General features: G+C 39.2%; 1 protein-coding gene across 5 annotated transcripts in view; it reads left to right on the top strand.

The window, feature by feature from the left end:
- The window catches only part of itsn1 (intersectin 1 (SH3 domain protein)), a 73,046-nt gene that overhangs the window by 2,822 nt on the left and 51,905 nt on the right, over window positions 1-18,319 (top strand). For all 5 annotated transcript variants that reach the window (XM_030156730.1, XM_030156731.1, XM_030156728.1 and 2 more), the window contains exons 2-15: window positions 8,624-8,683; window positions 9,725-9,817; window positions 11,507-11,570; window positions 11,712-11,872; window positions 13,845-14,030; window positions 14,489-14,567; window positions 14,757-14,866; window positions 14,976-15,039; window positions 15,150-15,287; window positions 15,449-15,543; window positions 16,509-16,648; window positions 16,860-16,982; window positions 17,305-17,454; window positions 17,692-17,832. In XM_030156730.1, the coding sequence (XP_030012590.1) occupies window positions 8,656-8,683; window positions 9,725-9,817; window positions 11,507-11,570; window positions 11,712-11,872; window positions 13,845-14,030; window positions 14,489-14,567; window positions 14,757-14,866; window positions 14,976-15,039; window positions 15,150-15,287; window positions 15,449-15,543; window positions 16,509-16,648; window positions 16,860-16,982; window positions 17,305-17,454; window positions 17,692-17,832 (1,572 nt within the window). In that variant the 5' untranslated portion in view covers window positions 8,624-8,655. The remainder of the gene's footprint in view (window positions 1-8,623; window positions 8,684-9,724; window positions 9,818-11,506; window positions 11,571-11,711; window positions 11,873-13,844; window positions 14,031-14,488; window positions 14,568-14,756; window positions 14,867-14,975; window positions 15,040-15,149; window positions 15,288-15,448; window positions 15,544-16,508; window positions 16,649-16,859; window positions 16,983-17,304; window positions 17,455-17,691; window positions 17,833-18,319) is intronic.

Genomic DNA, 18,319 nt, shown 5'->3' with positions numbered 1-18,319 from the left:
TCAGCTGGTTACCATTCAAAGAATTTATTGCATTAATACAATGACAGTCGTGCATGTGAGTATGTGGTTGATGGGTGGGGGGTCCTGCCACCTCTCAGGCCTCACCTTTTGACAGTGGTGTGATAAGAATGTGTTCAGAGAGGGAGACATAGACTGGAGGGTGTGCTGAGAGCAAGTGTGCCTTTAGTGTGTGAATGAGAAAGAGGGAGACTGTGAAGTGAGATTGTGTGTTTGTGTATTAAATGGAAATTCCTGTGTTGTATCTTGTGTGTGTGTGGGAGTATGAAGAGTGAGAGGACACTGATACGAAAGGCTGCAGTTATTAATGTCAGTGCCAACCAGTGTATTAGGCAGAAATGGAGGAACAGGGTGTGTTAAAAAAAAAACAAAAAAAACAGGGTGTGTAATGTTCTGGTGGGCACAAAAGTGATGCATAAAGCACAACAGCATCATGAGCCTCCTGCCACCTCCACCCCCCCTCCCCTCCCCGAAAAAGTGAACAGTATTCCTAACCAAAAACAAATTTGCGAGGGGGGCGGGGGTATACTGTACTCCCAGCTGAAAACAAATTTGCGCTTACACAGGGTCTGTACGCGGGGTACTGCCCCCGTTGAGAAACACTCTAATAGTCCAACCGCTTGCATTTTGATATGGTAATACCCATGACAAGGTAAGAGAACAATATATTGATAATTGGCACGGTTTGGAGCAAGCCTTGCTCCATTTTGGTGGCTGTGCTTTTGGAAAATTAACCATGCAAATCATGGGTGCACGGCTCGCTGCCTAATACACTGGTGCCATCGTACTTGAATCATCCATTCAAAATGCCATTACAAGATAAGTACGTTTTTAAATCGGGACACAGTCTAATTATTGACTGAACTATTGATGATTTCAAGTAACTAATTCAGGTTTAGTGGGAAAAAATGAAAAATAGATGCCAATCAGAATTTATGAAGTAATACCCTCCTTGTTGTGAAAATAATGAAGAAAAAGTTGGCACCATCACAAAATAGCAGCAAACAAACATACCTCATAATAAAGTCCATTAATCTTCCATCAGTCAGATAATTGCTTTACTGACAAATCATTCTTGCTCTAGTTACACCAAAACAATGGAGATCAGGTGCCTCTGGATTATAGGTTTTATACAACAAAGCTGTTATTTTGTGAAGTCTACTGCTTTTCTGTTAGATCTTTCTTTTTGGGTTGACTACAAAGGTTGAAATGGTGTCTGACACAACACAGGGCTAAACAGATAAGATGGATACCTACTAGCTGTTTGATAAAGATGCTGAAAAGAATGAGAATAGAGGCTTTGTATTTCAAATCAGAATGTTCTCTCAGCCTTTCATGTCTACGTCACCTTTTTAGACTTTTATGTCATGCAGCATTCACGCTTTACCTTCTAATAGGATTTGATCAACTTTTAAAAGTACTGTAAATGATCTTACATTGGTTCATTGTACACCATCTCATTTCAAGGACTTCATATGATATTGTGTCACCCCACTCCTTTTGCTAAACTTGATATGATAATGTCATATATTTAAATGATGTGGCACTGCACCATGTAAACAATCCAGTAGAGCTGTAGAATCTAATATCTGGCTCTCCTGGCTGGACAAATAGACTTCACGTCTCTTTCTTTAATGTAACACACATCTTAATAATGTAACTTGACTAGCAGCAGTTTGATGGATCAGCTTATAAATAATCAAAACAGCAGAGAAGACAAAGTATAGCTAAAGTCATATATGAGGGCTACAGTGGCTCTCAGCAGTCTCTTATTGTTTAGCCAAAGAAACTGCTTAAAGCTGTAGTGAATATGAGTTTCTAATGTCTAAGTTAAGTGAGATTTGTGATGTAGTATGTGTGGGTGGCACAGTGATGCACTGGTTAGCACGGTTGCCTCACAGCAAAAAGGTTCTGAGTTCAGTTGCCAGTTGGACCAGGGACTTTCAGTGCCAAGCTTGAATGTTCTCCTCCTGCCATGCAGATTTCCCACAGGTCCAATTTCTCCATTATCAATAGCTTGTGTGCTAGGTAGGAATGGGTACCTTTTTTAAACTGATACAGTACCAATACTCGGTTCCTGGGAATTGGTAGCAGTAGGCTATACAATGGTACCTGTTTTCATTACTTTTTGTGCACGTGTGATGATTAAAGTCATTTTGTCTATTAAAATATTGTTAAAACTTCTGAATTCTGAATATTTATTTGTCAACATTACAAGTGAAATAACATAACAGAAAACTTGAGAAAAGTGTGTGTGGGGGAGGGCAAATAAGTTAAAAATAATTATATATAACATTTTTCAAACTAAAGTATTACAAATTAAAGCAGACCACTCCCTCTAGCATGAACTGTACTGTACATGTTCAGCAGTACTTTTTCAGGAACACCAACATATCCAGTTTTTCTGGCAAGAGCCAAGCCCACTCTACACTGATTTTTTTTTTTTTTTTTTCTTGACGCCACTTCCTGCCGGCTGTTGCAGGTGCAGTGATGGTGTCTGGTGCGGGAGTCATAGCCTGCACTCCTTTCGAATATTGTACATTCCTCAGCTTTCAGGTGTATATCATGTTTGACTGTTAACTCAGGTTTGAGGTGTTGCTGTGGCTAGCTTTACATTTAGTATTACAGATATTGCAGCAAGCACAGTCTTTATCAAGTTTAGCAAAGTGGAGCCACACCCTCAAACGCTTTCTATCTGACATGCTTTCATTTATCATCAAGCTGCCACTGACGTAATCACGCCGTTCTGCATCCAGTGCCGTCGTTGCGTCAGGCAGACAGTCCTCCATTCTCTCCCCAATGCACGCAATGCGAGGATACATTCATTTACCGAAAAGTGGTATCCTTTGACTTTACGCGAATCAATACTCAGTAGTACGGACGGAATTTGGTTGGTACCAATAAAAGTACAGAATTCTGTACCCATCCCTAGTGCTAGGTTAATTCACTTATAAGCACCTTTGACAAAGTTACGGGCATAGACCTGGTCCCAAAGCCCCTTCAGTGGCAGCCCACTGCCACAATAAAGATTGGATTTCACTAGAAGGACAATAAAAGTGAAATATACTTCATACTAGCGCGTTGACCAGTGGGGATCCAGGGGTTCTAGATGTGGTAATTTGTATGCTGTTATGTATTCATTCATGCTGTACTGCATTTGTCCAGCAGTCACCGCCAAAGTGTTCTGGGTTTAGCAAGGCTATTGTATTCCAAAATTACTAATATTTCACAAAATATTGGTCCTATCAACTTGCCGTTTTTGCTAGTCTGTTTCTGGGCCAAAAATACATAAGTATGCCCAACTACAGCAGTCAGCTCTTTCCAGATTTTGTGTGAATCCTGAGACACACATACACACACACACACAGAGGCCACATGGCTTTTATAATATAGATAGCATGCCAAACCACACTGAGATCCTGTGGAAGAAGAACACAAGGTTATTATTCAATCCAACAAACCAGAGAATTAATTATTATTTTAATACCACAATAATGAGTGAAAAGAGTGGTATTAGTGTAGCAGTACTGTATTTTATTTGTGCAAATAGTGAAATCCAGTGGCCCCATTTGACTTATTCACTGTTACTTGTTAGGTTGAGCCATTTGATCTGCAGGACAGTCCATTAGGGCTGGACCTGAATGTTCAACCATTTCAATACTCATTCTGAGGATGGACATTTTACTTTAAACTTTAATATTCTATCATGTTATTATATTATACATTAATTATACAGTGGCAAACATTAATATAATCAAATAAAAATAATCTCTAGACAATCTTTCTCATACTAGTATTTAAGGTAGACAACAAGTGGTACATCATGTCACCCTTTGTCTATGACTGTTGAGGTAGGAGGTTCACCTTCAGCCCAGCAAACCCTTTCACTCATAATGACAAAGCTTCACTACTTTATATCATGGATCATTAGACTTACTCCTAGTAGGAGTCGGACAGTAGGTTATTTCAGTCTGTTTCTAGTGATTCTGTTGAGTCTGTCAGCATTACAAGGCCTCATTTCTTTCACTTGAACTTGCAGAATATTGTGTAACGTGTTGTTGCTGTGAAGTCATGATGTCAGACTTACAGTGCATTCTTGCATGAACCATGTCTGACCATGCAGTGTGACAGGATCTCAACGGGGTGTGTCAGAAACATCAGTTTTTGTCTCATCAACAAGACTAACGAAATAGTTATGCTCATTTTACCACATTTTGTTGTTCTATGGTCTGTTTTACCATCTTTACGGTTCAGTTTATCATGTTATGTATTATTTAAATAAATTTTGGCTTGTCAGAGCTATGACATTATGAGTGAATTCACTGTGGCGCTGAGATGAATAAGAGCCCATGAGGAAACAGCAATTGGTATAATAATTGGCTTGCTTTGTGTTTTTAGCCAAATGTTTGCCTTTGATCCTAAAATCATTATTATTACTTAAATTTAAATCAATATTTCTACACTCAGACGAAGTTACTGCAAACCAAGGGTAGGTGATGGTGCTTGGATTCATAGGACACTAGAAACTTAATTTAACACAAATAACTCTTTAAATGTAGTGTACATCATAACTTCTGGATATGTAAAGTTATGCAAATATGAAAGGTGCATATATTTGCCCTTTAAGTGTTTAGCAATGTCACATCAGCAGATGTATTGAAAAGGGTTAGCTGTTGCCCTAAATTCATTGATAATGGGGGGAAAGAACAATGTGGGAGGCGAATGAGGGGGAGGGACAGTTAGAGAGAGGGTCTGGACTATAATCTGTTTCATGATCTGAAGCTGCTGCCATTAGAGCTTCTGTGTATGTGTTTGTCTATGTCTGTGTGTGTTAGCATGAGGGGCTTAAACAGGCATCTGTCACAAGCCTTGATAACAGACCAACACTCCAGTTACATCCCAATGCTCTAATTATAAAGACTAATCCCACAAGTACATAAATGTAAACAGTGGAAAGAACATACAATAGACATAGATATGAGGTAGCTTGAGCTAAAAACTGTGATGTTGCTGCTCAGCTCAATAGCCGTGACAGGCTAATGACTTTTTATTTCAGTATGGCATCCAGGGACTAACCCTTAGCCAGTTCAGCTCTGCAGGAGCAGGGTCCCACTAAGACAAATATAAAAAAGGTTTTGCTGCCAGCCTCTGATTTTTCTTTTCATTCAGTTTTGGGTTGTGTCACAAAGGGTGTGTTCATGTGTGCAGTTAGATTTCTTAAGTCTGAAGGACTGTGAAAAGCTGGCCCATGTAAACAAAAGTCACTTTGATTTACAAGCTGCTTATTTTCTGGACAGAGTTTTGGCACCCCGACTTGTCACTAGAATTTGGCAGTGGTAGAAGTAAGAGCAAATTCTTTTCCAAGTCCTGCATCTTAACGTGGGGTTTTTCTAATTTACTACTTTTTGTTCACAGTGTCTCACAAAGAATATTGAAAAAAATGATAAAACTACTGTAATTTAATACATTTTTAGTCATTCTTTCCAGATATGACCAGCTGCAGAGTATAAAACGACAGTGTAGTTTGATGATGGTTTGCTCTGGCCTTAAAATGTGCCTTCTTTAAATAGTTTCAGTGTGGTCACTGTATATGGAGTCACTGGTGTTTTAATTCTATCTTTGAGTCAGATATAGATCCTTTTACCATTGATAAATTAAGAATTTCAACACAATTGACTTGCATTCTGTTTCCTAGTTCAGGGGGTGAAACGGCCACAGTGGTGTCGTTTCTAGCTGCTTTGCTTTGCTCTCAGTGGGAGCCATGAAAATGTGTGTCTGTGTAGGGTGGGCTTTGTTCCCCTGACCTAGTTCAGCTGGTTACTTTGTCCTCCCACTCTGATGATAATGGAACACACAAACCCACTTGAATAGACCAAGGACAATCTTCTGTTGAAGAAATAGTCTTATAACCTGCTTAGACGTGATTAGAAAAGTCTTAACAAGGGAAAAATATTTCCCTTAATTTGGATGAAGGACTTCCTTAATTCCTTGAAACCAGGGTCTTTTTTTTTTTTATATATCCTGGAAAAGAACAGTCAGCAACCCACAGGTACACGTTGCACATCCTCACTTAGGCTAGTTGCTATCTAGAGCAATAAGTATCAGATTATTATTATGGTCTGTCTGCTGGCCATAGGGATAAAGAGGAGGTCTGGATCTGATTAACATACCTCACTCTGACACTCACACACACACACGCACACACATAAACATATGGATATGCTGGCTTAATACATTAATGTGAAGGTCCAGGACATTTTAATGTTTAAACAATGATAAAGAAAGTGAAAATAACACAGAAATGTTCTTAATTTGTTATCAGTTCCAGGACTGGATTTTAGTACCTAGACATCAGTTAGCTGTTGAATCAGCAGCGTACAATTTCTCTCTAAGGTTCCAGTCCAAATTATGCATTAAAATTGGAACCTAACTAGTTTAACACTAAGTATACATGTCAATGTTTTCGTTGCCCCACTGAGATGCAATGTTTATCTGCCGTCAAGTGTAACCGAGGGAAACATAGACTGCAAAAGTGTTTAGGCTCTAATGGAGCTTATGCAGAAAAATAATTTTGTTATTTGGTAAACTTTTTATTACATTTGTCGGAGAACTTTTTGCCTCGTGTGTCTGTCACTTAAAATGGCAGTAATAAGTATTATTTATGCAGTTTTTGTTGCTGTCAAAGATCTTCCTTCATACTTTTTTCTACTGCTAGTATAATGGGTCTCATAATGGGTTTTAAAAAGTTCTTTAAGAGTCTCAATTGTGATGTATTGATACCTGTAAAAGTCCTGTGACGTGAGCTCAACACTTATTGAAGGCTAACATTAGTTAATCCAACTTTTTTTTCTTTTTTTTTTTTTTTCACCTTTCAATCTGTATCTGCCTCAGAACAGTTAAGTCCCTTGTTTTCATGGTCTTGGAAGTTCACCTGAAAGCTTCACTGACTTAGAAAAAACTCCAGCAGCACTTTTCACCCACCAACAGTGGAAAACTGGTGTTCACTGTGGTCAGCTTCCAAATGAGAATGGTGTAAATGGGTGAATGTGAAGAAAACAACCAAGTATGCCTAGGAATCCTGCCCTGCATAAATAATGGTTTTCTGCCCTGTTGACATGCACCAGCATGATGAACACAACCAACCCCACAGCTGATGACAACAGCCGAGTGGGAATTATCCACACTAAAGCAACAATATTTTTTTCCTTTGTGTAACGCAAATTTTGGTCACAGTCTTTTTGTGCAAAATCTCAGCACACCCAGAGATACAGAAGCAACTACAAATGCTCAAAATGACTTTACATTACTTCTCTGGACCATATTAACCTCCTACTGATGGTTTCCCATGTTGTACTAAGGCTGATGATTGTTTGCAGAACTTCCTGCTAGACCTCCTGTTCTAAAAGTCAAACAAAGGTCATAGTGGTTTCGATGAACTCTTGAAACCTGCAAGTTTGAGTCAGTCTAAAAATCTGGACCAAACAGGTTATACAGGAACGTGCCTGAAATAAAAACATTGGCAATTATTATAATAGATAATTGAGATCTATTGTATTTCTTAAGCATTGTGTGTGCTCCTGTCATTGCATCATACTAGACATTTAAGGTGAAGGAACCATTACACTGTAGACTCGCTGGGCAGGAGACCAAATAGAAATGTACAACTTCAGCATTAAAGCAACTAAGTGGAAAATTAGCTTCAGACATGCTGGGAAATAGATTCCGGTGTGTGAGTTTGTCCACTGTATCTGTACCTTTGGCAAGTGACCAGCCATCTATTTGGATAACGATCACAGTAGCAAAGGCTGCCTCCATCACAATGAAAGTGTTTGTGAATGGAACAAGTGAAATCCTTTTGAAGTCCACTGGTCGTTTTGCTAAATAATTTGTTATTATAATGTAATCTATATCATAATACTGGAAGGTCTCAGAGTGTGTGTGTGTGTGTGTCTGCATAATTCTGACAAATTGAGACGTTTTAACTGGCCAATTTGGTACCTACAGTTGAGGAATAGTCTCATCTCCACATTAAATATATCAGGAAGTTGATAGGACCAACATTTTCGGAGATATTAGTCATTTTGGAATACAATTGCCTTACAATCATGGAAGCGCAGTACCACACTGCATGATGGGAAATGAAGTTAAAAGCAGGAATGCTGCATTTAATCCCGCACTCCTGACATATCGGTATTAACATTGGTACTTGCAGCCATACGGCCTGTGTGTACTGAGTAACATTTGAGACAGAGAGAGAGAGATAAGTAAGGTATGTCCTGGTGCTTACAGAGAAGTCCCGGCAACCCACCCCCACCTCCCCCACCCATCCGTGTGGTTCGTGTGTAGCTCACAATTTCACTACTGTATATTAATTGTCGTTTACATTTTCAAGAATGACTTGCGATACAATTTTTATGTCACTACTTGTAAAATATAGACTAACAGCTTTTCCCAAAAGTCTGCTCTCCCCAGCATAAAAAACTACCACATCTAAAACCTGTGGTTCCCCACGGGTCACATGCTAGTTGTGGCCATAATACCAATGCTACAAAAGGAGATATTGATGGTACATTTCTTCTGATTGATCTCTGTTTTTGTGTTGCAGGTGTTGTGTAGCTGCAGAAGACTGAGTGAACCATGGCACAGTTCCCCACCACATTCACAGGTCAGTATGTGGCGTTGAAGGAAGGCGTATTAGAAGATTGTATTGGAATTTTCCTCTCTGAGCTGTGAGTAGTAGAGCAAGACAACGTAACACTGCTCCTTTAATATTTCAATACTAGCTTATTTTTCTAATAAAAAAACCGCCTAACACTTAAATTGTGTACATCTACAGATATGAATGCTCAAAATATCATACATTAGTGAATTGTTTAGCTCATAGTGGAGGTGGAATCTGTGCTCTGGACTATCAGAGACAGAAGCATGGATCTCCCATCAGGACAATGACAAACAGATGGAGACAATAGCAGACTGGCTCCAAATACTGATAAGCCACCGAGTGTGAGATTTGTCAAGACTATAAACAGATTTGTAAGTGTTAACTGGAACATCTTGCATACTTGCAACTCAGTGTTAAGGAAATTTTCCATGAGGGTTTTCTTCCATTAATTGCATTTCAGGATATTTTTTTGCTTTGTTTTTTACAGCTTTCCTTGAAACAGTTGTGACGGACAGCAGAAAAGACTGTTACGGCAGTAGTTAAAAAAGGAACTGAAACAACATTGCATTCTAGTCAGCATAAATTTTTCTTGCACTTAAAAATCAGTTAGGATGATTCACAAGACGCCAGTAAATGGTACAGCATGCTTTTATCTTTTTCAACAAAAAAAGATCATTTTATTGTCTTAACAGCTTCTTACCTGTGTTCACTCTGATTGTCAGGTCTCAATCAGCTCTGACATATCAAATCTAATTACTGAAGAAAAGTACAACACAGTAAAGCAGTCCTTTACCAGTGAAGCAAACAGTTGGCTTGTTTTCTGTCCAGTTTCCGCTGTATGCTTACAAAGAAAAGGCAACGGTCACTTTGTTTGAGTCTTTCATCACTTCATTCTTCTGTGTCATTTCAAAGGAATCCTCCAGCAGGAAGTGAAATAGATGACTAATGCATTCTTTTCATTTCTCTGCCTATGTCTGGCTTTGTCTTGGCCTTGGCCATCTGAGGTCTAACTTTGTGTGTATTTCTTTTGCGTGTGTGTTTCAGGTCCAGATGTGTTTCTGATCTCAGTGGATGAGAGAGCCAAACATGATCAGCAGTTTCACAGCCTCTCTCCAACTGCCGGGGGTTACATCACAGGTAACCCAACCTCTGTTCTGCTTATTTACGCACCACACATACCCCTCAGTACATAGGTAAGGTGAGATCAGGACACTGACAAGGTCACTGTCACATGGCTGACAGTTGCCCAGGTTGGAAACTTGCCACTGAGCTGTCAGTTCTGAGATAAATGTTGTTGGTGATCGGAGGCGTGTTCTAAGAAACTGATTCAATATGAAAAGAATTACTGGACAGAAACTATTATATTTCTGAATTCATGAGTTAAGCAAAGGCAATCATATGCATTGCGTTATGTCATGCCTTATTTCTGTCATTAGCTGTATCAGTAGCTACTTTTTCCAGATACATAACTACACCTACCTTCATTATATAATGTTAAATGGACAGGAAAGAAACACATGAAAGCTTATTGTCCACGAATAACATAACTGTCTGTGCAGGTGAACTAGCAGTACACATTAACAAAAAAGACAAAAAAAGAAAAGAAAAATGTGTATAGCAATAATGATAGTTATCACAATGTGAAATTCTGTAGCTACAGTTATCATTGTTGTTTTAACACCTCTGTGCTCAGAGCACCTGATCTTTGAATGTATCTCAGAAAGGTTCTGGACTTACACTGTTTATACATTTCAGGATTTTCCCCATTTTCTACAGTCCATTTAAAGATTGTTTACATAGACTAAAGAAATAATGAAAATGAAGCAAGTGTTAGATCTGGCTCAAGTCATTTAGTTTTGATGCTCTCCACATCCATTTCACTTTATTGGGCGTCAGTCCTGCCCTGAATGGTGCCTAAGAACAAAAAGAGTGAAACCGTCTGATACTGATTGTATCTTTTCACAACAAGACAGATATGCTATCAAACAGGTTTTTGTCCATTATTTTCAGAACATGATAAGAATTTGGTTTCCTAGTTGTAGCTAGGACAGGGTTCCCGTGGGGTCTTAAAAAGTCTTAAAAGTATTGAATTTACAAATCTGCATTTAATAGCTTAAAAAGTCTTTAAAAGGTATTCAATTTGATATAAAAGGTCTTAAGTTATGTTGTCATAAACTTGTTTGTTGTATTGTTTTTAATTGTGTCTGTTAAATGTCCACCTTAGAAAGAAACATTAGTCGACTCAGTTCCACCCCTTCCACCTCGACAACTTATACTGAAATTAGGAACCAATTATCGCTAACTTTGCAGCCCCCGTGATCAAAGAACATTCAAACCAACACACATGCAGCCGTTAGTTGCCTGAGAAAAGTAACTTTGGGAACTTTAAGGGACACAAGCAAAAAGTAACCATGGGGAAGTATAAATTTATTAATGCCTGTTTGGAGAAAATATTATTCTCGACCTGGTTGACACGAGAGGAGGGGAGTGGCTGTGAAATGGGCATTAAATTCTGTTCCAAATAGTTTTAAAAAGTCTTAAATTTAACTTGTAGAAACCTCTAGGAACCCTGTAGTAACACTTGAGTTCATATTGTTATACAGGACAATATAAAAAAATATGTGAAGATGAGAGTGTGTAAATAACTGGACTGCCCCAGAACTCAATACAAGATAATTACAGGATGTTGCAGCTATATGTGGTTAGGCAGTGAAGTACGATCTGAATGACCCAGCATAACTGTCAGCTCTTTTGACATTTTTTAAGCATACTTCATTTTGAATCTCTGTTGTGACTTCACATCCTGTTTCTTTTTCATCTGTTAAGGCGACCAAGCCAGGAACTTTTTCCTTCAGTCAGGACTGCCCCCTCCCATCCTGGCCCAAATCTGGTAAGTCACATGACCAGGAGGTTACTGACAGTTCACTGAATGACATGGACTGCATGATAAAGAGGTTTCACACCAAGGTTATCCTCCATTCTTTCCTTAGGGACGTATAGTAAATACTTTTCTTCCAATGTGTCATTTCAGGGCTTTGGCTGACATGAACAGTGATGGTCGCATGGATATTCACGAGTTTTCTATTGCGATGAAACTAATCAAGCTGAAACTCCAGGGTCACCCTTTGCCCCCCTCACTTCCACCCAGTATGAAACAGCCCCCGCTGCCTTTGCCTCCACAGGCTGGCTTTGGTAAGACATACACAGGACAATCAACTGGAATTCTGTTAGCCAGCTTATTAGTTAAATCATTACCAGCAATATCCGATTATTAAAACGGAGTGAAAATATAATGCGCTGTAATTTCCTTCCTCTACAGCTGTTGTGCATTGTGTGTCCTCTTTGCTTCCACTTATATCCTGATTCAGCGCTGTGCTCAGTATAATGTAATAACACCGACATTATGATGTACTTTTGGTCCAGATGACAACTGCTTTTCCTCAAGGATATTTGATGTGTTTTCTGCATGGGGAAAATAAGAAGGACGCGAACAAACACTGTTAAAGATGTTTTTGTTAGGAATTATTCTACCCTTTCTATCCTGGAGGACAAAATATTAGCACTGGCTGTACATGAACATCAGACAGTATAGAGTAATAACGTTCCCCTCCTTCTCATTTAGGCCTTGAACAGTTACACTCACATCCAGTTTACTATTAAACGGAGCTGTCCAAATTAAAGCTTTAATCAAAAATAATTCATGGATTAAATGTAAACGCCAACATTGACGCAGTTTTGTTTACTTCCTATGCCAGCCGACCTATGATCAGTGTTGGGCAGTGTTACTTGCAGATTGTACGACATCGTGGGTGTGTTTTGTTTAAAAATAGATACAGGCGTTAAACATAATGTTTCACTTCTCTGATTCACTGTTTTCTACTTTCTATCGACATTCACCCTACTGCACCTTTGTTTTACTGTGCTTTATCTCTCCCTCTTTTTTTGCTCAAGCAACATGTGCGGAAGTACTTCTGTATGATGGTCACATGACACACTTTCTCAGTTACTAACGATGAGTAGTTTGTATGGAGTCAGAGAGAGAAAGGTTCCTTGTTTTTGTCTTATATTTATGCAATCGTTGTAGAAATTCATTTGGCATCTGAACATTGTGAAATATTTAGATTTGTGCATGTAAGAAATTAACTGTAACCTTACATCTGATGTGAGTGACCTCAGTGGGTTTGCAAATGAAGTTGCACCTTAGTAAGTATGGGCCTGAATTTTGTTGATATTTCTGCCAGTGCAGATTACAAATAACTAATAGGCTGAATTTTGATGGTTCTAATGGTTTTATTATAAATCTGGCATTCATAAAATACTTGTTGAAAGATAAAAAGAAGAATCAATTGATTATTATTCAAACATCCTTTTTGTATTTATTCATCATTAAATCTATTATTTCACATTCAAATATGAATTTTCAACTTCTGTTTTAACAAGAAGAACGTGGTTAGAGTGTATTTTGTGATTAATTGTGTAATTATGATCGCCCTACTAAAAAATTAGTTATTTCCTGTAATTATTATCAGTGTGTCGCCTTACATGTATTTTTAAAGCAGAGCGTCTCTTCATTCCTACATTATCTGTGCTCATACAGAGTGTTATCATCATACTAAATCAGATCATACATCTTTAGTTCTATACAATAAACCAACAACCTAATGCAGTGTTAGGGCTTTGCTAACGTAAAGGTAGTAACAACTGACGTCATCAAGTGATTGATAAATTTGAAAGAGTAAGACATAAAATTGGTGATCATGGTGAAATAGGAATTATAATTTACCTAACGTCTTTCACTAGACACTAGGATTTCACACACCCACTTACTGCAGCAGCTGAATGCAATCTAAATCCACAGCAAAGCATGTTGCAAAATGTTTCAAACCGCTGCAAACTTCTGTAGTGCTAACTGACAAAGCCTTACAATGTCAGTGTTGCATACAACTCATGATGCAGTGCTCTCATTATCATGTTAGTTGCGTGCTGATTGTTTGCCATTGATGTAGTACAATTCTATGAGAAATATGCAATTACTTCTTTCCAAATCCAACAGACAGGAAATATTAATAGTAACCGTTCTGTGGTATTGTTTTCTCTCATGCCATACGAAGTTTCTGTTTATGCACAGACCATATGTTGTCTGATCATGCTGTGTTTTCTCCAGGCATGCCCCCCATGGCTCCCATCCCAACTCCTCTGCCAGGCGTGCCCCCTCTCCCCCTGCCTCCTCTCCCTGTCGGGGTGTCTCCCCCACTCGTCTCGTCGGCCCCACCACCGCTGCCCCAACCCATTGCAAACGGAGCTCCTCCCACAGGCATGATGCAGCCCATCTCCAGCTTCTCACACCCAGGTAACAACCAGACACTGCAACACTGGAGGGCGTGGAGATGTTTATGATCGTAGTCTGGGGCTAATCCACTGTTTGCACATAATAACCACGTCCATATTTGGCTGTTGTGTGCATAACATAAAGGCATGTCTTGGAGTTCTTTAAAGGAATTAATGAGGTTGGCTATTAAACTGCCAGATAAGTAAGTATGAATTAGGCCTGCATGGAAAAAACTGCAAATTGCAATAACATTGCTCAGTGTTGCAATGACAATATCATTTGTGATAAATAAACTAAAATCGCCGGCAAAACCAAAATGACACCAATTAAACTGAGAATTTCTAATGGTTGCTGTTGCTTCAAATTTTATGAGAATGTCACACATATAATGTTGCATGAAATAGCTTTATTGCTTGAAATTAGGAGAGTCCCTGACCGCAGCCTTAAACAAAACTATCATCTTTTTTTTCCTCTCACAGCATCCTCTGTCAACAAGTCATCTTCGTTTAACCGTTCAAGCACCAAACTGCAGAAAGGACCATCCTTTGATGCTTCTAGGTAGGACTGATTAACAGAGGTTTCCACAGACTTTTCCTATTGTTTTGACACACTATAAGTTTGTTTATAGTTCTCCTGTTGTCTCTCAGTGTTCTGAAGTTGAAAATCTAAGCAGTTTTCACACGTATCTCAGTGAGTTTATGGATTAAGTAAAATGATCTAACTGCCTTTCTTTGTCATTTAACACAGTAGTCAGCCCACTTCGACTCAGGCTGACTGGGCTGTTCCACAGTCATCCAGACTGAAGTATAGACAGCTTTTTAACTCCCATGACAAGATGATGAGTGGACATCTCACCGGTACAAATACACACACAATCATATCACAAATTGTAATATTTCGCATATTGCTTCCTTTTTTCCTCATTGAGATTGAATGTGTTTATGGGTGTTTCCTCTGTGTGTGTAGGTCCCCAGGCTCGCACCATCCTGATGCAGTCCAGTCTTCCTCAGAGCCAGCTTGCCACGATATGGTCAGTGCATTCCATTCATCACTCAAAATTCAGTCATTTAATCCCTGACTCGTGAAACAGGAATAATTGTCACTTCAGTAATAATTTGTCTGATACTTTGTTTCTTTCAGGAGTCTATCAGATATCGACCAGGATGGAAAGTTAACAGCTGAGGAGTTTATCTTAGCCATGCATCTCATAGATATGGCTATGTCAGGTTTACCGTTACCCCCTGTGTTACCACCAGAATACCTCCCACCAACATTCAGGTAACTATTGTAACCAAACATCGGATTCTGCATTTACCAGAGCGACAAAGAGGATTTCAGATACATGCCTAATAACATGTAAAGAGTGTTGCTTGTGTATATGTAGTGACGATACTGAAGACGTCTAGTGTTTATTTCACTGTGTGTCTTTTTGTTTTAAGGCGTGTGCGTAGTGACAGTGTTCAGTCGGACCAAAAGAGCGTCCAGGAGGAAACTGAGGAGGAGACAGAGAGCAGTCAGGAAAAGAAACTACCAGGTGATTAGTTGTAATCATAAGCCCCTTTTACACAGCACTTCTGTTCCGGGAATATTTCGGCTTTATTCTGGAACGACGTCTGTGTAAATGAAATGGTGGGATCATTTGGTCCCACCTTTATCGCAGTTTTGTGATGCCTTTGGAGGTAGTAACAGAGCCGTGATAAAGGTGGAATCGTGATTTGGGAACGCTGTGTAAAAGGACCACCTCTTGTTCCGCAAACAAGGTGTGACGTTTTGATGATGTATGACATGTGTGACCCCAGCACTGGGGGGGTTTAAAAATGAGTGTGGGCCGTGTACAGTAAACAAACATATCAACATGACCAGAAAGATGTCAAACTGGGGAGACGCTAAGATCCGCAAGCTGTTGTAGCTTCTGGCGTAGGACTCTATCCATGCTAACATTTGTGGAACGGTGAAAGACTCTGGAGGGGTTAGCAACACCACTATGCTTGGGGTATTTCCAACGCGCAAGTTATGTCACACTATACGCTGCACTGCATCACCGCCCCTTTGATTCCGGAACACAGGTCCGCTGTGTAAAAGTCCAGCCTGTCTCACCTCTGTTACTCCTTTGGCTTGGCTGTGGAAATTGGTCAGTGGTGGAAAAAAGGTGGGATCACCATCTCACCTTTTTTCCAGGATCTCTGTGTAAAAGTGGCTGTAGACACTTGTGGATTTGTACCCGCGAAACCTTATTAAACATGGTTCTGGATCATTAAATTTGCATAAATGAAAAATGATTTCCATGTTAAAATATTTAAAACCTTCTCTATTTTGTTGACTTGTATACTTTAATTTTGTATCAGCTATATATCTTATATATAACATGGTGAATGCAAGACGAAACATCAGGGACATATTGTCTATAGCTAATGTACCATTAGATGCGTATATAAATGTTTGATTTCGAGTGTGTCACCTTTAAACACTATCATATTTACTTTATTTATTTCTCCACAGTGACATTTGAGGATAAGAAGAGGGAAAATTTTGAGCGGGGGAACCTGGAGCTGGAGAAGAGACGGCAGGCCTTGCAGGAGCAGCAGAGGAAAGAGCAGGAGAGGCTGGCAGCGCTGGAGAGAGAGGAGCAGGAAAGAAAGGTACAATACAGAACTCTAATGACTTCTGTTGATCCCTCTTTGTATACTGTGTGTGGTTTATGACCTTTGCATAGGGAGATTAACTTTCTTTATTTTCATAAAGATAGTCACTGTATGGGATGTATTTACATTTACTTCACATTTGAAACATTATTTTGATCATGAGGCAACAGTTGCTCTGTCATCTTACATCTGTATTTTTGTGTTAAAGGAGCGTGAGCGCCTGGAACAGGAGAGGAGACGACAGCAGGAACTAGAAAAACAGCTGGAAAAACAGAGAGAGTTAGAGAGGCAGAGAGAGGAGGAGAGACGTAAAGAGATCGAAAGAAGAGAGGTACGAAGGAAAGATATAATAATTACAGAGTATCTGCATTTTAATTGAAGAGCTATGGTTGAGTTGATGTTCGGCTGCTTCAGACGTGTTATTACAGCCGCTCCAGTCAACTTGAATGTGTTTCAATATTGCTGCCCTCTTTACATCTCAAACTTTAAATTAGAGTCTAATTTGCAGTCCTACAGCAGCATCTTCTGTATAATGAAATGTGTAATATTCTATATGAATGTAAAATAACAAAGTGTTTCCATTTTGGTAAACCATCATTCTCTTCTGATTGTATAAACCTGTTGCTTTGGGGGGGGTTGTTTCTTCTCTTCAGGCTGCTAAGAGGGAGTTAGAGCGGCAACGTCAGTTGGAGTGGGAGCGGCAGCGTCGCCAGGAACTTTTGACTCAGAGAAACCGAGAGCAGGAGAGTATAGTTCTGCTCAAAGCCAGGAAGAAGACCCTGGAGTTTGAACTGGAGGCGCTGGTAATCAAATATGCAAACACAGTGAACACGCTGTATGCACTTTGGACGTCAATGTGTGTCCTGTTTTGGACTGTACAAATGCAGCATGATATTTTGTGTGAACTGAACAATGTTACAGTTCTGTACTATAAAAACATACCCACCAGGGGCTACTTGCTGACCCTTTGATTTGTAAATAGCCAGAAGTATAACACTAGATATCCTTTCATATCTCTCTACCATTCCTTTTGTTCTCAGAATGACAAGAAGACTCAGCTGGAGGGTAAACTGAAGGATGTTCGATTTCGACTCTCAGCTCAGCGAAGAGAAGTGGAACAGACCAATCAGACCAGAGAGACACGCATTGCTGAAATCACCCTGCTCCAACAGCAGCTGCAGGTGTGCACAACAAATTCATCATCTTTGTCATAACAACAAATTGTTTTGTCAGGCAGTTGTCATTGTACTGTTATCGGTACAGTTGCATGTCCTTCAATTTCAGTACCAGTGCTTTGATATCAGGTCCAGCAGTGTACTTATTTTTGGTAAAATCCATTTTGCCAAAAAGAAAATGACACACTCTCATACAGTTATTTATGTTTCAGCCCCTTGAACACACACAACTCACAGCCATTTTACAACATAAAAAATAAGCCCATACTACAGTGTGCTTTAAATATGGGTTTCACCTTAAACTCTTTAGTTTTATATTTCAGCAGCTCGGGATTTTTCTAGTCAATGAAGTTTAACAAAATGAATAAATAAACCTATTTAACTGACTGGCAGTTGCATCTTAACAGCGCTGTACACATGCTATTACAGCTAATACTGTATTTACCAGTACAGATACAATATTTGACAGATTTTTTTTTTTTTTTTTTTTTTT

This window comes from Sphaeramia orbicularis, chromosome 15 (genome assembly GCF_902148855.1).
Source record: "Sphaeramia orbicularis chromosome 15, fSphaOr1.1, whole genome shotgun sequence".
NCBI lineage: Eukaryota > Metazoa > Chordata > Actinopteri > Kurtiformes > Apogonidae > Sphaeramia > Sphaeramia orbicularis.
This window is presented reverse-complemented; position numbering and strand designations above follow the sequence as displayed.